The 24,768-nt window shown below is 37.2% G+C and overlaps 1 protein-coding gene across 2 annotated transcripts in view; it reads right to left on the bottom strand.

The window, feature by feature from the left end:
- The window catches only part of SNX13 (sorting nexin 13), a 163,061-nt gene that overhangs the window by 26,003 nt on the left and 112,290 nt on the right, over positions 1-24,768 (bottom strand). For both annotated transcript variants that reach the window (XM_006832238.1, XM_006832237.1), the window contains 3 exons: positions 20,731-20,768; positions 12,691-12,760; positions 3,769-3,908 (listed from right to left, as the gene is read on the bottom strand). In XM_006832238.1, the coding sequence (XP_006832301.1) occupies positions 3,769-3,908; positions 12,691-12,760; positions 20,731-20,768 (248 nt within the window). The remainder of the gene's footprint in view (positions 1-3,768; positions 3,909-12,690; positions 12,761-20,730; positions 20,769-24,768) is intronic.

Raw genomic sequence — 24,768 nt, 5'->3', positions numbered from 1 at the left:
CGATGAAGATCAGTGATGGGCACATGGGATTTCATTATATTATTCTCTCAATTTTGAGATCATTTGAAATTTTCCCAAATATTTTCATTTTCTTTGACTTGTAAATAAAGTACTAGCAAAAAATTTTTTTCACGATTAAAGTTTTATGAGTTTCTGGATTAAAAAAAAATAAAATCTAATAGAGAAATAATATTTAACATCAACGATTTCAATCACAATATAAACAGCAGTTATATTACAACTCTACATGTGTGCAATTGATAGCTCTCCCATACCAACCTTATAAAAAAAGAAACTCATATTATACTAAGAAAAAATGAGCTATTAGTATATATTTTATCTTCAGATAAAAGTGAGCCTATTTACAGTAAGATTTTATCTTCAGATAAAAGTGAGCCTATTTACAGTAAGATTAGCATTGAAGACTTAATATTTAAGTGGACCTTTAAATGGCCATGGTACTTTATAACCTGGGTTGCCCTGCTAAACACAAATCCTAACAAAGAGAACTGCTTAAACAGTAAAAGGCTGTCATTTAGTTAGTGGGGGGCAGGACCAAAAGCCTGAAACTTATAGAAACTCATTGCTCTTTCTGTGTGATACATATCCTGAAGAATAATAATGTTTTTAAAATAAAATTAACTGTAGAATTTAAAAAGAAGAGGAAATGCAGACACTTAGGATAATTTTCAGCCCAAAACTGGGAGATTCTGACAAGTTAGTAAATAAAATTATAAATCTGACATTTGCTTGTAGCTAAATTGTGAATAAATTCATTATTATATGTGAAAAGAAAAGTGGAGCTCTTTTAGCAACTGTTCTAGTCATGGCAAGAAAAACAAAAAAGGGTAGGGCTATTTACAGGAAAAATTGTTATACTGTTGTGATATTCACAAATTTGATGACTCACAAAAACATCAGAATAGGTCTTCTTTGAGCATCAATTGTCCAGTGGAAAGTATTTGACTGTATGCTTTATTTTTTTAATCCCACTTTGCAGAGGTAAATTTGTTCTTTCAGATTCCTGTTGTTGAATACCACTGACTAGGTTCCAACTCATAGTGACTCTGTAGAGGTTTCTGAGGAGCAGCTGATGAGTTTGAACCACTGATCTTGCAGTTCCAACTAATTCTGTGGTTTGCTGCTTACCCTACAGTGTCATGCCAGGACTCATTCAGATTCCCTGTTATTGTTGTTGTGAAGTGCCGTGGAGTCAGTTCTGACCCATAGCGACCCGGTACAGGATTTTTGAGGAGCAGCTAGTGAGCTTGAACCACCGACCTTGCAGCTCAAATGGCTTTGCAATCTGGTGCATCAACCCACATTTAATTCCCTGGAATACAAGGTTGGTAGTTCAAACCCACTAGCTGGTCCTCGGAAACCATATACAGGGATGCTATGAGTTGGAATTGACTCGATGATACTTAACAACAACACTACTGACACAATTTTACAGAATGTAAAGTTCATTTTGGCATTTCCAATGTAATATAACCAAAAAAAGAGTAAGAGGAACAAGACAAACCCACTGCCATCAAGTTGATTCTAACTCATAGAAACCCTACAGGACAAAATAGAACTGCCCCTTAGGGTTTCCTAGGAGTCCTGGAAATGTAGTAGACTATGAGCTGGGCTGTTAACTGCGAGTTCAGCAGTTCGAATCTACCAACAGCTCCACAAGTCAGGATAAGATTTTCTGCTCCCATAAAGATTTACAGGGTCACGATGAGTCGAAATTGACTAGACAGTGCACAACCACCACCAGTCTTTACAGAAGTAGACTGTCTCACCTTTCTTCTGCAGAGAGGCTGATGAGTACAAACCTCTGCCCTTTTGGTTACCAGCCCAACCCTTAATTCACTCTGCCAACAAGGTTTCTTACAGTGCTTTATCTATACTTATAACAAAACATAATGTACAATATCTACAGCAATGTAAGTTCATGAAGGGCAACAGCTTGGTCCCTTTATTATTGCTATACCACAAGCACTGAGAACAGTGTTAGGTAAATAAAAAATGTTCAGTAATAATAAACGGTTTACACAGGAGGCATTAACACTTTCAGGGATATACCGTATTTGACTGGCATTAAGTAATTTAAAAATGAATTATACTATGTAAATTTCATTTCCTTTTCAGTACATTATGAAAAAGGGAAAATTTCTGATTAACTGTCCTATTAGTAAAGCTTAAAAAAATATGTTCTTTTATTTGTCTTTTTGAAAATGCACCATTTACAAGAACATTTAATTGCGGCATCTTGGAAAAAGGAGCCCTGGTAATAACAAGTACTCAGCTGCTGGCAGCGAGTCTGTGGGAGCAGAGCCCTGGCCATCTGCTCCTGGCCAGTTTATGAAGCACTGCTACTCTGTCCTATAGCGTTGGCAGGAGTAGGAACTGATTTGATGACACACAACAACAACAACAACAACAGAAACAAAATTATAACTATCCACACCAAGAAAATTTCATATTAATTTGTAAGCAAATAAAATTAATCTTAAAAACTTACAAAGTTTTTAATTTTCATGTTTGTGTAAAGTGTGGGGAAGGAGAGAGATTGCATAAGTTATGTGCTTTTAAAATAGTATCAAACAGGTGATGTCTGAAAAGTAAAGCAATTATTCTTTTATCTTTGCAAACAGAGCTTAAGTATAGAGGAAAACATCTATTGAACAACAGAGTAACAGAAATATCCAAAGTCACTAATTTCCTTACAATTTCAATTTAATATGAGAGTTACAATTTAATATAGACTTCAGGGGTTAATGCTAGTATTCTGTTTTTAAGCTGTGTTTCAAATAACAGATTGGGGGCTTAAACTGGTAAATTGTTACATGAGGCTGCCTTCTTAAATAATATAGTCTTGGTGTGGCACTATATGATAAGCACTGGACTGTATACCACAAGGTCGACGATTCGACCCACCACTCTAGAAATCCTATACAGGGTTGCTATGAGTCAGAACCAACTAGACAGCACTTAACAATAACAACAATAGCGCTGAAATATGTCCCCAAATACCACAAAATGTCCCATGGTGGTGGTGGTTAGGTGCCGTGGAGTTGGTTCCAACTTATAGCGACCCTGTACAGGGTTTCTGAGGCTATAAATCTTTACAGGAGCAGAAAGCCTCATCTTTCTCCCATGGAACAGGTGGTAGTTTCGAACTGCTGACCTTGAGGCTCACAGCCTGATTTGTAACCACTATGCTACCAGAGCTCCTTGAAATGTCATATAGTGATGCCTATTCTTAACTTTAAACTAACTGATAATGCCTCTGAAAGACAAAACATGCACACACAAATCTTAAAATCCATTGTTGTTGTTGTTGTTAAAGTGCCGTGGAGTCGCTTCCAACCCATAGCGACTCTGTACAGGGTTTCCGAGGCTGTAAATCTTTACAGGAGCAGAAAGCCTCCTCTTTCTCCCACGGAGCGGCTGTTAGTTTCAAACTGCTGACCTTAAGGTTTGTAGCCTGACTCGCAACCACTACGCTAACAGAGCTCAGTAATGTCCATTTATTTTAATTTTCCAAGGCATATCATTGATATCCTTGATCACAATGGTTTGGACTGGCTAGAATTCTCAACATTTTGTTTATTGGTTAAGTGTTCGAAATCATTGTAAAATGCATGCTAATCATATGAAAAACTTTATCTTATATTCTTTCCTTAGCTTCAGTCAACATCCTAACATCCTCAAAACGATTTAGAACCTGATGCTGATTCAAAAACCAAAGTCCATAAGGTTTACAAAGCTCATTACCTGTTCAGTGATTCTCATGTGGAAATCATGGAAGTCACTGTACCGACGATAGGTTTTCCACATCTCCTCACTGTGTAGGCTGCGCCGGTGTACAGTGATGGCATACAATGCATAGGTCTTGCCATGATCATTACAAACGCCTGCCACAGCATATGGGTCATAATCAGCATATACTAGTCATTTAAAACAAAATGAACAGAACAAAAGACACAAAAAGGAGGAAGATGAAGAACAAAAACAAACAAATAAAGACAACATGAAATGAAGAATCTGAAATGACAGACTGAGACAAAAGGAATGTTACCAAAGGATAAACCAAACTCTCATTCTATTAGTACTGCACTGTGAACCAACAAGACTAGCAGTTCAAACCCACCAGCTGCTCCTTGGAAACTCTATACAGGGTCACTATGAGTCAGAACTGACTCAACAGCACTTAACAATAACAACATACTCATATGGGTTAGCCATAGTCAAAATTGACCTGAAAGAACATAAAAATAATACAAGGGTGCTTTACTAAGTTCATGGGAAAATGCCATCATTTTTTAATTCCACTTTCCCAAAAATTTCTGAAGCTTTCCTGTATATTCAAATTAATAACGTGTTCCACATGATGGCTCTATTAAAATATGAACCAGAAGTTTATGATACTACCAACCACACAGTGATGCCTACTTTAGACTCCTTTTCCCAAAAAGCTTTTAACAATTACTAATTATGTTATCACAGTACTACCTGATGGTACAGCATTCTTAAATTTAATAGGGCAAAAATAACAGACAAATTTATAATCTTTTGCATGAGCCTTCTTCCAGATGTATTTCAATTAAAATCTTTGCAACTTCACAGACAGTAAAAGTCAAATGGAAATGATCTCCTTTTCTGGCACTTCTCTCTCTTTTATGAGTATATGTAAACTACACTTTCACAACTTACAAGTGCAGTTTATTTTGTTTTTGTCTTTTTTTTTTTTTTTTTTTAAGAACATTTCCTTAGTGATTCGCCATATCTGAGTCAGATGGTCTTTAAAATCAAACCCTATTCCCAATTTTGCACAAAGTATTCACTTTGAATCTATTTTTCCTTTGTCTATCCTATTTTCCATTTATCTTTCTGGCTTTATTCTACTTGAGACCATTTCCTGTAGTCTCTGTGAGTTTACTGTCTTTGCACTATTTCCTAATTCATCTACTGACCTTAATATTATTCACTGTATTTTCTGTTTCTAGAATATTTATTCCCCAAACTTGCAGTCCAGCGTATTAAGCCGCAGTGCCACACTGTTCTTTGTGACTCTCAGCTTTATGAAAGTGACTTGACCTATGGCCTCAGTTATCCTGTCTCTTCTCCGCTTGCAGGAATGAAAATGTTAGCAAAATTAAGGCAGCAGGTCTTTCTGCTCCTATAAGCTTCTTGCTTCAACTCATCACGTCCTTGAATTTGTTTTTCTTCATGTTTTATGACACCTGTGTATTTATCATTTCAGCTAATTTTATGATGATGTTTTCAGCCTTTCTATGGGAAGATAGTACTTCCTAAAACAGTTCAAACTACCATTTTGGCTTAAAGTCTAAATTATGCTTCATAAAAACTGACTGACTCAAAATACGGTCCAAGTTTTGGAGAGAACTAAAAAATCTGCTATTTTATATAAAATTGTGCAAAGGATCTATGCAGTGTCTTAATGAATTATTTTAACCACAGAAAACCACATTAAGAAATACAGTTGAGCAGAAATGTCTCTCAGGTTTTCACCAACATTTTTTGTCTAACATTTACACTTTTTATTAATCACTGTAGCACTAGACAGCTAACCACAAAGTTGGTGGTTCAAACCCACCAGCTGCTCCTCAGAAACTCTTTAACAGGGTTGTTATGAGTCAGAAATGACTCAATGGCACTTAACAACAAGATTCCCTTTCCATCTAATCTAAGTGTTCCTGATTTGACAAGATATAAGAGTAAGAATAAACTTCTGTTATACTGCTGTACACCACAGCTTTAAATTAATTATAGGTAGCATATGATTCACTGCTCATCTCTTCCAATTACCTTCCAGAGACCTATGCATATCAAAGAGCATGGCTTTATCTGTTGTGTCCAAGGTAGGTTTTATGAAAAAAGAAAAAGCAGAGGACAACTAACTAGCAGCTAATCATAACCAATTAAGTGTAAATGGGAAACAGGAGAACAACGAAGAATGGAAAAGGAGAGGAAGGTAAGAAAGTGTTCTATGAAAGAATCATCAGAATTTTGGTCACAGATAGGAAGATGAGATCATGAGCCAGGTGCATGCAAAACAGTGAAGAATAATGAAATTATTTCTGAGAGTGGTGGTGGTGTGCTGTGGAGTCGGTTCTGACTCATAATGACCCTGCATAGGGTTTCTGAAGCTATACATCTTTATGGGAGCAGAAAGCTTCATCTCTCTCCCACGGAACGGCTGCTAGTTTCGAACTGCTGACCTTGAGGTTAGCAGCCCAACTTGTAACCACTACACTAGCAAAGATGCAGAAAATAGGTAATCCAATTTTAAAAAAAGATAATGAGGTTACATATATTGGTTTTGCGAAGACAGTAAGATATGGAAATAGCCAGTAGGTTTTATTTTCCTTAGACCAGTGCTACTCATAGCAGGTAAGGCGCTCAGGTAGTGTAGTGGTTAAGGAGCCAGGCTGCTAACCTCAAAGTCAGCAGTTTGAATTACCACGTGATCCACAGGAGAAAGATGAGACTTTCTGCTCCTGTAAAGATTTACAGCCTCAGAAACCCTATACTGGGTCACTATGAGTCAGAGCTGACTCCACAGCACACCATCACCGTTCACAGCAGGTGACCTGAAAACTATTGGTTACTACTCTACAGACAAATGAGAGCACAGGTGTAGGTGACACAGGATAAGCACTGGACTCGAACCAAGGTCAGTGGCTGGAGTTCACCAGCCTCTCCACAAGAGGAAAACGAGACTTTCTGTTCTTGCGAAGATTTGGAAACCCTACACAGGGTCACTATGAATGGGAACTGACTTGACAACACTTAACAACAACAACCACCACAACCACTAAATATAAATCACTAACTGCTTTATTTAAAGCAAGATTTCTTAATGAAAAATAGTATATTTACCAGTCCAAGGACCATTTTTGATTTGTACAACTTTAGACTATAAATTGTACCTCAAGTAATAGAGACATTAAAGGCACAGATGTAGAATCACAGATTCTAGATCCTAATTGATAAAATAAAAATGTAATGTACAAGCATTTGCATTTGTTGTTGTTGTTGTTATGTGCCGTGGCGTCGGTTCCGACTCACAGCGACCCTGTACAGGGTTTCTGAAGTTGTAAATCTTTACGGGAGCAGAAAGCCTCATCTTTCTCCCACGAAATAGCTGGTAGTTTCGAACTGCTGATCCTGAGGTTCGCAGCCTGATTTGTAACCACTACGCTACCAGAGCTCCTTCTGTTGTTAGGTGCTGTCAAGTTTGTTCCAAATTATACTGATCCTATGCACAAGAGTCTGAAACGCCACCTGGTCCTGGACCAGTCTCAAAATTGTTGTTAAGTACAAGCCATTGCTGCTGCCACAGTGGTCAGTTCATTTTGCTGGGTCTCCCTCATTTTTGCTGACCCTCCATTTTACCAAGCATGATGTGATGTCCTTCCCCATGGACAGGTCTCTCCTGATATCATGTCCGAAGATTGAGAGACAAAGTCTGGCCATCCTGGCTTCTGTAGTGCATTCTGGATGGATTTTTTCTAAGACAGATTTATTTGTTCTCCTGGCAGTCCAAGGTACTTTGAATATTCTTCTTCAACAGCATAACTTAAAGGAACAGATTCTTTGAGTCTTCCTTATCAGTGTCCAACTTCCACATGCTTATTTGAAAATATAATGACTTGTGTTAGGCGCACTTTAGTCCTTGAACTGATATCTTTACTATTTAACACTTTAAAGAGGTCTTTTGCAGATTTGCCTAATGCAATGTTGTTGTTAACAGCCATCAAGTCAGTTCCAATACAGAGCAACCCTATTTAGCAGGGTGGGGAATGTCCACCCCTCGGGTCATGTAAGGCCAGAGATATCATTTGGTCTGGCCCTGCCAAAGCAATCACACTTCCAGCCATTACATTGCTGTTGTTGTTGTTCTTGCTAAGTGCCGTCGAGTCGGTTCTGACCCATAGAGACCCTGTACAAGGTTTCCAAGGGTGTAAATCTTTACAGGAGTAGAAAGCCTCATCTTTCTCCCGCGGAGCTGCTGGTAGTTTCGAACTGCTGACCTTCAGGTTCGCAGCCCGATTCGTAACCACTACGCTACCAGAGCTCCTTACATATTGCCCATGAATAATTTTAAAAACTTTTGGCAGAAAAAAGTTCCCCAGGGTTTCCGAGGAGTGTCTGGTGAGATTGAACTGCCAACTTTGCAGTTCAAACCAACCTGAGGTCCAGTGCTTATCCTAGGGTGCCAGACCAAGACACTAAGTCATGTGATTTCTTGACTTCTGCTTCCATAACTGCTGACTGTGGTTCCAACAAAATGAAGCCTTTGACAACTTGACAACTTCAATCTTTTCTCTGGTTATCATGATGTTATTGATTCAGCTGTGAGTTGTTTTCTGTTGTTTGTTTTACATTGAGGTATAATCCATGCTTGAAGGTGTAGTAGTCTCTGATCTTCATCAGTAACATTTTAGATCCTCTTTGCTTTCAGCGAGGTTGTATAACCTGCATACTGCAGGTTGTTATGAGACATCCTCCAATCCGGATGCCACAATCTTCTTGATATAAGCCAGCTTCTCAAATTATTTGCTCAGCAAACAGAAAAGGATACAACCTAGTGTACACCTTTTCTGATTTTAAACTATTCAGTATCTCATTGTTCTGTTCTAATGTCTGCCTCTTAAATCTATGCACAGGTTCCTCATGAGCACAATTAAGTGTTCTAGAATACCAGTTCTTTGCAGTGGTCACCATAGTTTGCTATGATCCACATAATCAAATGCCTTTACATAGCCAAAAAAGCACAAGTATTCTCAGCTTTCAGCCAAGATCCATCTCATGTCAGCAATGCTATCCCTAGTTCCACATCCTCTTCTAAATCTGCCTCAAATTTCTGGCAGTTCTTTGTCAATGTACAGTTGCAACAGCTTTTTCTGCTTTTAATGACAGTGTTCAATGATGTATGCATTCTGTTGGGTCACCTCCCTTTGGTATGGGCACAAATGTAGATCTTTTCCAATCGGATGGCCAGGTAACTATCTTCCAAAACTCTTGGCAAAGATAAGTGAGTGCCTCCAGTACAGCATCAGTGTGCTTAAAGACTTCAGTTTGTACTCCCATCAATTCCTACAGCCTTGTTTTTCACCAGTGTCTTCAGTGCAATTTGGACTTTCTTCCTTAAGTACCATCAGTTCTTCCTAACCTTCTTGAAATGGTTAAACACTGACCATTTCCTTTTAGTAAAGTGAGTCTATGTATTTCTTCCATCTCTTTTGATGCTCCCTGTATCACTCATTATTTTGCACATTGTTGTTAAGTGAGTTCCAACTCACAGTGACCCTGTATTGGGTTTCCAAGGTGTAGCTGGTGAGTTTGCTCACAGAATTCCTTCAATATTGCAAGGTGAGTCTGGACATTTTTCTTAAGAGTTCAGCTTGAGAAATAGTGACCATGTTCCTCCCTTTTGGTTTTCTCCATGTCCTTGCATATTTTATTATAGTACTCCTTGACTTTGTCTTGTGTAGCTTTCCACTAAAATTTTCTGTAGTTTTTTTTTTTTTTTTAACTCATTTCTTCCATTTGCTTTAGCTTCTCTGCACTCAAGAACAAGTTTCAGAGTCTCACCTGACATTCATCTTGTTTTTCTTTCTTGCCTTTTTAATGACCTTTTGCTTTTTTCCTGTGTGATGTTCTTGATGTGCTTTCATCCTACATCTCTCTGGTTTTCATCACTAGTACCTAATGCACCAAATTTGTTACTGAAATGATCTCTAAGTTCAGATGGGATACATTCAAGGTCATATTTTGGCTCTCCTGCACTTGATTTATTTTTCCTGAGCTTTAGCCTGAACTTTCATATGAGCAATTGATGTTTTTGGCTCTTTTGTACTTGTTCTAATTTTCTTCAGCTTCAGCCTGAACTTTCATTTGAGTAAATGATGGTCTGATCCACAGTCTGTCCCTGGCCTTGTTTAGGCTGATAATATTGAGCTTCTCCACTGTCCCTAACCAGAGATGTAGTGAATTTGATTCTTATGTATTCCATCTGTGGGGGCCCATGTGTATACGCCGTCATCTTTTATGTTGTTTTTCTTAAAGAAAGAAAAAAGCATTTACAATAAGTTGGTTTTGTTGACTGTCGTGCCATTCCACTTTGATTTTATATTCTTGGCATAGTAAACTATATGACTTTCTGATTCAAAATGGCCAATACCAGTCCATTTCAGCCCACTAACACATAGAATATTGATCTTTTTTATGCCTTCCATTTCATTTTTTTACAACTTCCAATTTTCCTAGCTTCATACTTTATACATTCCATATTCTGATTATTAATGGATGTTTGCAATGCTTCTTCTCATTTGAGTTGTGACCCACCAGCAAACGAAGGTGCCAAAAGCTTTGCTCCATTCACATCATTATGGGCAACTCTACTTTGAAGAGGCAGCTCATCCGGCACTATATCTGACAATCTTCATTGCTAAACATATTTTCATCATTAAGCACTACACCTGACAATGTTTCATTGACATAAGGTTTTCAGTGACTAAACGTGCAGAAGTGTAGTCCACCTTTCCTTCTTCACAGTTTGTCTTAGTCTCAAAGCTCTGCTGACACCTGTCTGCCACAGGTGACCCTGCTTGTATTTAAACAGGCAGCATAGCTTCCAGCATCACCGCAACATGCAAACCACCAGAGTATGACAGACTGACAGATGAACGGTGGAACGCGCGTATATAAAGTCTTCCTAGAATCGGAGCTTTATTATTATTATTATGTTAGTCCTATAACAACTGTATAAGGTAGGCTTTATTTTCATTATTATCAATTCTACAGATGAGGAAATTGAGGTACAGAGAAGATAAAGAACCTGCCCAAGTTTGTTTAAGTATTAAGTGACAGAGCTGGGGCATGTGCTCAAGCAATTTGGTGAAAAATTGTCTCTTCAATCTGTATACGTGAATTTGTTCAGAAAAAGTAAAAATTCATTAAAAAATGCCTAGCCCATTGCTTTTATACATATTCATTAGCTAATAAATACTTGTTGAATAAAGTAAGAAATGAGCAAAGCAGCTAAAAAGCAAAATTTTCAGAGAAGAGGAAGTTCAGCCTTACTACTATGAACGTACTAAACGTCTTCTATATGCAAAATTAAAGTCTCCATAAAAGTAAGAAAAGAATTATTAAGCATTTACACTTTTAGAAAAAGTCTTACATTTGGAAGACAAATCAGCTGAAAAAGAGATTTTTCAAAGAATTTTAAAAGCTTAAGATAGAAAAAGTGAGAAAACTGCATCAAAAGTTAGAAAGGCAAAAAAACCTCTGGTTTCACTAACAATTACTGAGTATAAGCTAATGAACTTTAAGAGCAGAGTAATAGCTGCACTAGTTATTTATAAAAGAAAAAGGAACCAAAGTGCAGTGAAGAAACTGATTCAGCAATTACGAATAATTATTCTAAATAAAAGGCAGGAAATAGATGCAAAATGAGACTCTAGTTTCAGTGAAAAATAAAACATAGATCTTAACATCAACAACAAAAATCTCACAGTAGCAGATACAAATTATCTTTTGAACTACATTCAGATTATCTCTTTTCAACATTGTTGAAAATAGCTTTGGACTCAATAGCTCTATAAACCCTATATCCCAATATCTGTGGATGTAATCCCCTTTAGGAACAGAACACTGCTATGTTTGTGAGATCATATCAGTATAGGGTATATTCTAAATCATTAACCTTTGAGATATAGAAAGGGTAAATGAGGTAAAGAAAAATAAATAAATAAACAGGAAGATACAGGTCACATGAAGCTCACATCGTCAAGGTTCTAAGTAAAAGAAGTTGAAATGTGAAGAGGACTCCTAACTTGACCTAACAAAGATAAAGGCTTTCCCTGGAGCTGGTGCCCTGAATTCAAACTTAGAGTTTCTTAAATTATGAAAAAATAAACTCTGTTTGTTAACACGACCCATTTGTGCAATACTAAGAAACCAAATAAGCATCTAGAATGTATGCATAAATTGAACAGAGGTCTGCATACTCGATTCAATAATTTGACAAACACACTCTTGTATTATAATAGTGAGAGGCCATGTAAGAAAACCATCATAATCTAGTATTCACTGTAATTCTCTAATGACAATGGAAAGGATGGGAATGGATTATTTTTTATCTGTTCCCCAAACAGTCAGCATGCATGCCTCCTGAGTCACAAAGTTTTAGGTGTTTTTTCAGATCAACTAAATATTTCTTAAACTTCCAAAAACTTCTATTCAAAGGCTTCATTTACCCGTTAACTACCTATTCTGACTTTACATATATGAAAACAATATTGAGTTAAAATCTCCCTCAAAACGTGCAGTTATGCAGACAATTACCAACTAGACTCAAACATAAAGAAGGAAAGACTGGTTTCAGAGTTTATTAGAAATGAATAAGGGCTTAGAATTTAAGCATTTTCAAATGTTAACAGTGGCAAGCTTAGAGAGAGTAAATATCCAAATACACAAGTAAATCACCATCACAAAATTTAATGAAACAAGAACAGGCTGAAGGAAAAAACAAAACAAAACAAAAATAACTTTAAAACATGACTAGTAAATGAGAAAAAAAAAAGTTTTAAAAAAATAAATATGGACAATAATTTTGGTATAAAAATAACAACTGTTCAATATTCAAAATATAAAGCCTCTTACCAGTGTCTGAGATGTAGGCATGGAGCTGCACTGAGTCATCACAAGCTACATTTGAAAGGTCATCTAAAGACTGGGAGTAAGAAGGAACAACCAGATAACAAAAATTTAAATGCTCTATCATGCATGCATTATTCATGTTTATCCCATGTAAGCTTTATATTATTTTTGTTGTTTCCCAATTATCTTTTACATTTATACTTATAAGAGAGAGAAAAGTCAAGATTAAGAAATAACACAGTAATTTTGTAATCAATTTAACACATCATATTATTTCTTCCTCCATTGCTTGTTGTTGTTGTTGTTGTTGTTGTTGTTATGTGCCATCATATTTTAATTTGCTATTTTTCAATTTATACTTAATACATGGCAAGAAAACCAAAACTGCTATTAAATAAAAAGCTTTTGAGTGAAGACTAAAAATATTTAGAAGAAAGCATAATATAATAAATGTCAATCAATTGCCAAAGATAACTTATTTTAATAATTCCATAGTAGTAAATTAAGTATGTAAGTAATATTTACTATTTTAAAGTGGACAATTCCATGCCACTGCTTTTACCAAGCTGTCAACCATCACCATCATCTATTTTCAAAAATTTCCCTTCTAGACAACCTCTGGTAGCTATGAATAAACTTTTATCTCTTGGTATTTGCTTAATCTAGATATCTCATATAAAACAACATGGGTTTCCTTTTGTGTCTGACTAATTTCACTTAGCATAATGTCTTCATCCATGTTATAGCAATTTCATTTTACTTGATGACTTGAATGATATTCCACTTTATGTATATAAATAACCTATTTGTTTATCTATTCAGCCACTGATAGACATTTGAATTGTTTCTACTTTTAGGTTATCATGAATAATGCTGCAGTGAACACTAATATACAACATGTCTTTTGGGTATACACCTAGGAGTGGAATTGTTAGATTATATAATAATTTTATGCTTAATAAAATAGATTTTTTTTTTAATTTCACAAATAAAAATTATAACAACCACGATTGAATCTTTTATGGTCCTTTGCTGTTGTTGTTGTTGTTGTTAAGTACTGTGGAGTCGGTTTCCAAGACTGCAAATCCTTGCGGGAGCGGAAAGGTTCATCTGTCTCCCGCGGAACAGCTGATAGTTTCAAACTGACGACCTTGAGGTTAGCAGCCCAATTCGTAACCACTACGCTACCAGAGCTCCTTTTTACGGCCTTAGGTCTATGTTAAAAAAAATTTTTTCCCCACATATACATAGAAAAGAACACAAACATAATGCAAGCAAACTATACCAAAAAAATAATTTACATAGCACGCCTAGACTGCTTCCCTTAAAGGCCTGCTTGCACGTTTGGCTCTTGGTTAGCATCTGGCAACTCAAATTTAGAGTAGGTTCCTAACCACTCACTAAACTGGCTCACTGTGCCTAAACTGCATAAACAATGTGGTTTTATGTTGAACATCTGCTTTCCTTTTGAGAGTCTGGAGCTTTGGCATATGCTAAGCAAAAAGTGCCTATGTGTCTTGTCCCCAGTAAGAACTCTGGGCACTGAATCTCATACGAGAGTCCCTATTTAGGAACAATTTGCAAGTGTTGTGACAACTTGTTCCTAGGGAATTAAATGACTCTTGGAAGCTTATGATGGTTTCTTCCAGACTCTGACCTATGAATCTTTCTCTTTACTAACTACACTTCATAACCTTTTGTACAGCTACAAGTATGACTGTATGCTACATTATTTGAGTACTTTGAGCAATCACCAAAACTGGGGTAGTCTTTGGGACCCCTAACACACAAAGTGAGTAATATTTCAAACTTTAAAAAGCTACATGATCTGAATGAGTTTTGGAGTCCTAATGTGTGGTGCTGTCGGCTAATACATAAGATTGCAAAGTCATTTGAACTGCAAAGCTGGGGGTTCAAGCTCACCAGCTGCTCCTTGGAAACCCTATAAAGTGTCCCTAAGGGTTGGAATCAACTAGACGGCACTTAATAATAACAACAATGTAATATTATTAATTGTTACTAGAAGAGTATTCTATAAGACTAAAATGTAGCCATGCATATATATGACTTATAGCCATTTAAGTTGAGTCAACTGAATTCTAATAAGAAACACAAAAGTGTATCTACTAAAGACTGGTAATGAGAAAGAAAATGTGATTATTCTATACAGACAATACCCACATCTCTGGTTAAGTTCAGTAAGACCTAAATTCAATTATGTCTAGTCCAGGCTCCACCTTAAGAGACTGAAACTATATCAGCTGTCTTTTTTGGCTCTTGTTTTCCTAATGAAACAATGATGCTAATACCTATACAACAACTCTATCATGATATAATGTAAAAAGGAATTCCTTTGAAAAGAACATTGTTGTGTGCTATTAAGTCACACAACATGCTTAATTCCATAGTAGTAAGTAATATTTACCATTTTAAACATTTTAAAGTGGAGAATTCACTGCCACTGCTTTTACCGAGTTGTCAATGCATTACCACTCCCTATTCCAACTCATAGCAACCCTACAGACTAGGGTAGAACTGCCCCATAGGGTTTCTACACTGTAATCTTTAGGGGAACCGATGACCAGATCTTTTCTCATATGGAGTGGCTAGTGGGTTCAGAACATCAACCTTTTGATTGACAATTCTGTGCTTTGACCAATAAGCCTCAGGACTCCTTTTGAAAAGAAACAGAATATACTTCTTTTTTAAGTGCTTATGTGGACTTTGATAAATCACTTTAAAAGAAACAATACAATTTTTGCCTTAATATCATTTTTATGTGAAAGACAGACCTCAGAAAAATGGAATTCTTTACCTAATTGTTCTCCATTCTAACTTCTTTTCAATTAAACTAGCACAGGTACCATTAAACAATCAACTTTCGAAAACAGCATTATTATTATAATCATTATTTATGGTAACTTCTCCTTGTACGCAATACTAAAAGAACGAAGTTTAATTATTCCTTTAGACTTACTATTGTTATTTATGTCACTCAGAAGTTAGGTTGGTTTGAACAGTAAGGCCAGCGGTTCAAACTCACCAGTCGCTCCTCAGAAACCCTAGCCAGGGTGGTTATGAGTCAAAACCGACTCAACAGCACTTAACAACAACAACTACACAACAGCATTTTAAAGTACAAACTGAAATATTTTCATTATCTATGATGCAAAAAACCTAATATTTATCACATGTAAAAAATCAAGTACACTATAAAATTACAATAAAATAATATCAATTATAGAACTACATTTAATTTAGATATGTAAGTACAGATTAGTAAAAAACAACTGTGACTTGAAAACAAGTACATTAATGTTGTACTGAAATAAAGCATAATTTACAAAGTAACTATGAGGTAAATATTCCTGAGGCTGTTTTTAGAATACCACACTAGAGCACTGGAAGACCAATACTGGACTGTCAAGGACACAGTCAGAATCTGAAGCCCAATAGATGCTCTCAGGGTCACGACAACTTGGAACCGACTTGATAGCACACAACAAAAACAACAGGACAAAATCTGAAAGTTCTAATTTAACTATGATCATTTATTTTGCAAACAAATATACAACAGCATAGGTAGAAAGGATTATAATTTCCCTGGCAACTACAAATGATTAGAGCACCAAAACAAATTAAATATTTTCTTCACTTGGTATGTTGTTGTTGTTGTTGTTAAGTGCCGCGGAGTTGGTTCCGACTCATAGTGACCCTGCAAAGGGTTTCCGAGGCTGTAAATCTTTACGGGAGCAGAACGCCTCATTTTTCTCCCGCGGAACCGCTGGTAGTTTCGAACTGCTGACCTTGCAGTTCACAGCGCACTATGCTACCAGAGCTCCTTTCACTTGGTATACTAGACCACTAAAATCGAGTTTATAAAATATTAAACCATTTTAAAAATACAGCTATATCCTGTGATTTGTCGAAGTATTCTTAACCATTGAAAAGCTTGCCTTTTATAAATGTATGTGAATAACGAAACATTGACCTCAAATAGTACCATTTTTCTATGCCGAGATTGTTCTGGTTTATATCACTATGTGACAAAAGGGATCCTCTTATTTAAAAAACACATTTATGTTCAAGGCATTGAACAAATCTGAGGGGGACAAGTGGAAAGCTACTAGTGTTCAAATATATGTACAGGTACTATAAATGTGAATTGTAGAACATTTCAAATAAAGAAAAGTTTCTCCAGATTTGTGAGCTTTTCCCATATAAGTGACATTATTGTTAACCTTTAATGTTCTGAGAGCTACTTCCGTTTTGTATAAGGCTCTTCAATATAATGACTTAGAAAGCAGTATTGTAAGTTACAATGTATATGACGTATACCATAGCTGATATGCTTTAGGGCTTTGCTAAGTGTTGTACTTTGTAAAGCAATAAAACTGGTTTAGAAATAAGTGGATGGAGGTTTTAAAGGCAGTTGCTGTTACAGTGACTGAAACCCTTGACATCCCTATTTGGGTCAGAACAGACATGTGCTTCACAGAGTTTTCAAAGGCTGATTAGTTAGAATTAAAGACTAAGCCTTTCCCACAAAGAGCTTCTACATAGATTCACATCTCCAAATGTTCACTTTATACCCATGCACCTTGATCAGAAGTTTGAAAATAGGTCTTTCATGAATACAAATGCTGCTGAGAACTTGTGACAGAAATTTTTAAGACAAAAGACTGATTCACTGCAGTTACCTTTTTTAACCAACATAAAATATGAGTATGGACATGGACCTCATAGAAAATAAACTGACTACATCTGTGGGATAAGACAGTAGAAAAGTCAATGTCCTAAGCCAAAACAAGGCCTAGGCTCAATAGTGAAACAGACCATTCACTGTTCATTTGCAAGTTCAGGCTGAAGTTAAAGAAATTTAAAACAAATCTATAGAGCCAAAATATGACCCTGAGTATATTCCACCTTAATTTAGAGATCATCTTAAGCACAGATTCGATATATTGGACAGTAATGACCAAAGATGAGCTCTGGCAGGACATTAAGAGGATCACAAAGGAAGAAAGCAAAAGGTCATTAAAAAGATAGGAAAGAAAGAAAAGGCAACAATGGATGTCAGAAGACCCTAAAATATGCTCTCTAGTGACGTGATGCTAAAGCAAATGGAAGAAATAAGGAGATGAAAGAGCAGCTTGAGAAGACAAAGTCAAATGAAATGTGCAAAGACTTGGAGTTAGAAAATCAGAAGGGAAGAGTACACTTAGCATTTTTCAAGCAAAAGAACTGAAGGAAAAACTCAAGCCTGGACTTGTAATACTGAAGGATTTAATGGGCAAAATATTGAATGATGCAGAAAGCATCAAAAGAAGATGGAGGGTATACACAGAGTCACTGTACCAAAAAGAAATGGTCAGTGTTAACCATTTCAAGAGGTAGCATATGATCAACAACCAATGATACTGAAGAAAGAATTCCAAGTTACACTACAGGCATTGGAATTGACAGAAGAAAAATGGAAGTCTTTCGACATACTGATACAGCACTAGAGGCACTCACTCATCTATGTAAAGAAATTTGGAAGGCAGCTACCACAGCAACCAACTGAAAGAGATCCATATTTGTGTCCATTCCAAGAAGAGGTGAGCCATCGGAATGCTGAAATCATTGAACAGTATCACTGATATCACATGCAAATAAAATTTTGCTGAAGATAATTCAAATATGGTTGCAAGAGTAAACTGACAAGAGAACTGCCCCAGAAAGTCAACTGAATTCAGAAGAGAACATGGAACTAGACAGATCATTGTTGACATCAGCTAGATAGATCATGGCTGAAAGCAGAGAATTCCAGAAAGATGTTTACTTGTGTTTTTTTTGACTGTGTGAATCATGGCAAGCTATGTATAACATTGTGAAGAATAGGTCAGAACATTTAAGTGTGCTCAGGAGGAACCTGTATTTACACCACGAGGCAGTTGTTAGAACTAGCAATGTGACACTGTTGTTGCTGCTGTCAAGTAGGTTCCTACTCATAGCGACCCTATATAGGGTTTTCAAGGATCAACTGGTGAGTTTTAACCACTGACCCTGAAATTCAAACCAACCTCTCAGTTGAGTGCTTATCCTACAGTGCCACACCAGGACTCCAAAACTGTGCAAGGTGTTACTAAATGGTTTAACAGCAGGAAATTTGTGTGCCAGGGTTGTATCCTTTCAACATTACTTATTCAATCTCAACACTTAACAAATTGAGAAGCTGGATTCTATGAAGAAGACTGTGGCATCAGGATTGGAAGAAGACTTGTTAACAATCTGCTATATGCAGATAGGGAGGGTGGTAGCTCCATACAGTAAGTACTGACCTGCAAACCACGAAGTCCATGGTTTGAGATACTTGGTGGGAGAAAGATGAGGCTTTTGCTCCTGCATAAAGCCTCAGAAACCCTATACAGGGTTGCTATGAGTCAGAACTGACTGAAAAGCACTTGACAAGAACACAATGCAGATGATACAACCTTGCTTGCTGAAAGCAAAGAGGATTTAAAATACTTACTGATAAAAACCAAAGACTAGAGTATAACATTCAGTATGAACTGCACCTCAATATAAAGAAAACAAAAATCTTCACAACTGCACCATTAAAAAACATCATGATAAAGGGAGAAACTATTGAAATTGGCAGGCTCCACAACCAACGGTCATGGAAAGGCAGCTAAGAAATGAAACAAAGTATTGCATTAGGCAAAATGGTTGCAGAAGACAAACTGTTCAAGAACAAAAATACCAGTTCTGAGAGTTAAGATGCCCCTGTCCCAAGCCATGGTATTTTCAATAGCCTCATAAGCATGTGAAAGTTGGATGGATAATGAATAAGAAACACTGTAGAAGAAATTGATGCACTTGAATTCTGGTGTTGGAGAAGAAAATTCAGAGTGCCACAGACTGCGAGAACAAACAAACCTGTATTGAAAGAAGTAAAGCCAGAATGTTCCTTAGAAGTCAGAATGGTTAAACTTTGTCTCTCATACTCAAACATGTCATCAGAAGGGACCAGTCACTGGGGAAGGACATCATGTTTTGTAATGTGCATGGTCAGAAAAAGAGAGGAAGACCCCCAACTACACGAATTAGAACAGTGGTAGCATCAATGGGCTCGGGTATAACAAGAATTGCAAAGATGGCCCAGGACTGTGGTGCACAGTGTCGCTTTGAGTCGGAACTGACTCGAAGGCGACTAGTAACAAGTAATAACCTTAACATTTGCACTACTCAAGAACTCCAGAAGACAAAATATGATAATGGACCTCTCAACCATGCAGCTATTTGTAAAGGACTAAAAGATACAACAACTAGGTTCTTTTGTCGCCCTCAGGTCGGTTCTGGCTGGCGTATGTGACCCTATGTATGATTTCCAAGGAACAGCTGCTGAGTTAGAACCATCTACCTTGTGGTTCAAACCAACCTGTGGTCCAGTGCTTATCCTACAGTGGCACATCAGAACTCCAAAAAGTAATATGAAAGTGAGGAAAAACAAAACAAACTGTCCCTTCATAAACTCCGAATTGAACCCTTAGAAAAGATTAATATTTTTTTCCAAAGAGCATTTTAGGAAATAAGACACACGTTACAAGACTGGATATGAGGGAATTCAAAAAGTTCATGAACAAAACTGAATTATTCCACAAACTTTTTGAACCTCCCTTGTACGCTATAATACCATCTAAATGTTCATTATTTCATACTTCATCCCAAATGTATACCATGCCAATGTCAGCCAATATGCTAAGAACATGGCATTCTTAAGCCACTAATTGTTACAAGGTAGCAATCAATTTACCATAAAGCTAAGTTAAAAAAAAAAATTAACCTCAACCTGAATTTCCTCTTAGTAAATGTCAAGAAATTCTGAAGTTTCCCACTATCTCACCTAGTTTTATATTTGTTATCTAAACAAAAACACAAAATGAATTCTAATGTGAATATTTTAGTATCACTTACTGCCTTCTATAACACTGTAATCAAAGAATAATTTAAAAATACTAAAATTGTTTTAATATTTAAAGTATACATAACAATACTTACCAAATTTATGCTTCCTGTAGGAGACCCATTAAAAGATTCTGTGGAAAAAAGAAAAAGAATAAAAGACCAGAACGTAGTAAAGAAAACAAAGAAAAAACAGGCACAACTTTTGAAATAGATGTTTAAGATTTAAACAACAAAACCCAAAACCACATAAGCTAAGCATAATAATACACTAAAAAAAATTATGGCATACACTGAATAGGTCATAAGGTTCCTAAAGCCCCAGGTTTTTTCCAACACAATTTATTTCAGTGAAAAAAATATGTATGTATCTGTAGCTGCCCCACCACAATATAAATAAAAGTCAGTCAATACGTATAAGAATCAAATATTAAATTATTTTATTCTTATGTTGTTGCTGCTGTTGTATATCATCAAGTACGTAGGTTCCAATTCACAGCAACCTGTGTAGTCTGGTTTCCAAGAGTGGCTGCTGGTTTGAACTGCCGACCTTGAGGTTAGCAGTCCAGTGTTTCTCCTACAAGGCCACACCAGGCTTTATTTACTTATTTTTTAAAATGTTTTATTGTGAATGATGTGATAGTTTACACGGGAGAACATTAGCTTTACATTCATCCTATCATATATCATTATATTGCCATAGTTACAAACCCCACCATGTATCATCAACCAGCCAAATGGTACACACTGCAAGCCTGCCCCAGTCATCAGTACACAGCCCCTCTCCCCCTCTGGGTCTAGAGTTCCTAGCTGCTCCACCTCTCCACATCATCATTTCTGCCTCCATCTCTGGCACCACTGTTTCTTTGGGTAGGGCCCCACACTCAGCTCTTCTCCTTTGATGGTCCCAGGGACCTCCGCTCCTGAACTGCAAAGTCAATCACTCCTCTCCTCTTGCTACAAAATGTCTACCTCTACATTTCCAACCCTTACAGTCAGTCCTGATAGTAATTATTCACTATTGTACCACACGAATGCTATCCCCATCTCCTTTCGTCAGTCCCACCCAGGCAGATTGGATACTACTCAGTGGAGATTGTACCTCCATGCCCTCTGGACCTAGGTTCTCTCTCGAAAGTTTGTAAGCCTTTGTAGTCCACCCCCATTTTGTGTAGCCAATGTCCAACTTGCCCATCCCTTTCTACCCTGTATATTGAGGGGGTGGAATGATCCTCACTGTAAAGATTGGTTTCCTCTTTTGAGCTACTGCATCCATAGGTGTAGGTCAAGTTCATCAAATTGTATCAGATTACTCTTTTTTCCCTCTTCTTTCTTCTTCTAGTTGAGCTCTGATCATCTAGCCATTGAAGCCAGGTCAAGTGGGTATTATCTGTAAGTATGGGTGTTCTTGTGCATATGACCTCTCCTCTTATCAGCTGGACACTTCATTCTCCACTCTAGTCCTCTGTGGCAATGTCACCGACTCTGGGCCCAAGAGGCCCCAGGTCTTGCCAAACTGCTGGCCAACAAGGTCTCCAGCCGGGTTCACAGGAGTCTATTGAATGTTGTAGGGCTTAGCTCACAGCTTCATTGCTGTTTTTCCCTTACTTCTTATCGGTGGAACGTGGTCACCAATCAGAGCACATGTCTGCTCAGGTATTCCCATTGGGTTTTAGTCTTGGAAGGGGGGTTTGCTCTGAGGGGACCTGACCACTTACCTTGATGTCTCCTGGGCGAGCAACTTGCTTGTTCTTGTAGTAGTCAGTCGGACTGCCGTTATTGTTTTTTTATTTTTTCTGTTGGTCTTTCTTTCAAGAAGTATCTTCTTCTAGCCACTCCAGGTTGCTCTGCTTGTCCTTTCCAGTGGAAATTTCCCACCTCAGAATATTCTGAATGGGGTTCAGGATTCTACCTATGGTCTTATGTAATGTCAAGGCTCCACAGGAAGAAGCCTCCTTCACTGGGCATGTTGTAGCCCCATTTTAGGTGTTCCAATCAGTTATAGGCAGAAGATGGAGTTACAAGCTTTCTATGGTGATGTTTCTGGCTATTTCTGCACTTCCCCTCAAGATGGCATGCTACGAAACCAAGATTCAAAAGACAGCCAAGCATCTTAACATTATTCCCCCCTTTTGCCTATTTCAACTATGTGTCAATCCCTGTATTCCAGTACCCTGTTGTTCCAAGGTTGTGCATACATCACTATTTACCTCTGTCCCAGTTAGCCAGGGCTTTATTCTTAAAGTAGATACTAATTTGCCTAATACAGCAATAGTATGAAAGAAATACTGCAAATGACAACCATTAGGAAATGCAAGTAATATTTTGTTATTTATATTTCATTGGATCTAAATATATGGACTTTTGATGTGCTACTGTGGATCAGCACTAGACTATGAACTACAAGGCTGGTGGTTCAAATCCACCAGCTGCTCCTCGAAAATCCTATGAGTCAGAACTGACTCAATGGCACTTAACAACAAATACATGACAAACAAAATTCATCTTTAGTGTGAAAGGTAAGACTGTTTTTTAATATATACCATTTTTGTTATTAAGTGCTGTCAAGTTAGTTCTGACTCACAGCAACCCTGTACAGGGTTTCTGAGGAATGGCTGTTGAGTTTGAACCACTGACCCTGTGATTCAAACAGACCTTGCGGTTCAGTGCTTTATCCCACAGGTTTCCAAGGAAGAGTTGGTGAGCTTTAACCGCTGATCTTGCGGTTCAAACTAACTTTGCAGTCCCGTGCACGTTAACCTGCAGCACCACACCAGGACTCCATTAAAATCAGTGTTGTTGTTAAGTGGCATCTAGTGGGTTGCAACTCATAGCGACCCTATATAGGGGATCCCAAGGAGTGGGTAATAGGTTTGAACTGCAAACCTTGAAAGCAATCCTTTACCTCATGGTTTTAATGTATATCTGAGCAAATAACATTACCAAATGAGTTATCCTTCTGCTAAAAGCAGAAAAAATATAAAATATGGCACTACTCATATACAACTTAAAGTAGTATATACAAATCATATATAATCATTTGCAGCATTCATGAGATTGATTATTTATGAATCTGGATCTTTACATGGCTCACCAAACGCAAACTCCTGTTCCTGTTAGAAAAAGGCAGTTAAGAGTATTTGCCTTCCAGCTTTAAAAGCTCCCACAGTCACTCCTCAGAAGCCCTATAGAGGGTCGCAATGAGTCAGAACTGACTCGACAGCACAACAACAAACAACATCCAAAAACATTTATTTTTTCCTCAGAGCTTTGCTCACAAATGCTAAACAGGGCATATCAGCCTAGAAGTATTCCTTGGGTTAACTGCTTCTGTTGCTAAGCACCATCGAGTCGGTTCCGACTCACAGTGACCAAGTATGGGGTTTCCAAGGAACACTGGTGAGGTGAAACCTGAAACCTTGCGGTTCAAACCGACCTTGCTGTCCAGTACTTTATGCCAGAGTGCCACACAGTTGAAATTAAAATGAGCAAACATATAAACTATTTTCTTTATTCGATTATATAATTGGCATGATACCAATTAGGTTTTTTTGTTATGCTTTGTTTTTTGGCAAATCATTCTAAGGTCTGCTCACCTCTTAAATCTTCCCACCAAAGATTAGTCAAGCTAAAAGGAGAATTGAGAATCAAAATAAGGCAAACTTTATTTTTTAAATTAACAATAAAAAGATATACAAGCACTGTAGGATAAGCACTGGACTGCTAACTGCAAGGCTGGAGGTTCAAATACACCATTCACTCTATGGAAATACTCTACAGGGCCACCATGAATAGGAACTGACTGGACAGCACTTAACAACAACAACAACAACAAAAATCAGTCTTCATTCACATTTAATCAAGAATATGATAGCAGTATATATAACATTAAAAAACAAAAGGAAAGATTGTTTGACAAGGTATGGGTAAAAATAATGTAACTGCAACTGAATTAAAATAAAGTACAATTTAAATATTTTAAAAAGACTATCAGGTAGCCACAGAGGACTAGAGTGGAGAGTGAAGCGTGTACAGCTGATAAAAAGAGAGAGCACACACTTGCAGATAATACCCACTTGACCTGGCTTCAATGACTAGATGATCAGAGCTCAAATAGAAGAAGAAAGAAGAGGA

This window comes from Chrysochloris asiatica, unplaced genomic scaffold, assembly GCF_000296735.1.
Source record: "Chrysochloris asiatica unplaced genomic scaffold, ChrAsi1.0 scaffold00006, whole genome shotgun sequence".
Classification (NCBI taxonomy): Eukaryota; Metazoa; Chordata; class Mammalia; order Afrosoricida; family Chrysochloridae; genus Chrysochloris; species Chrysochloris asiatica.
Note: the sequence above shows the minus strand (reverse complement) of the source record. Positions and strands in the feature narration are given on the sequence as shown.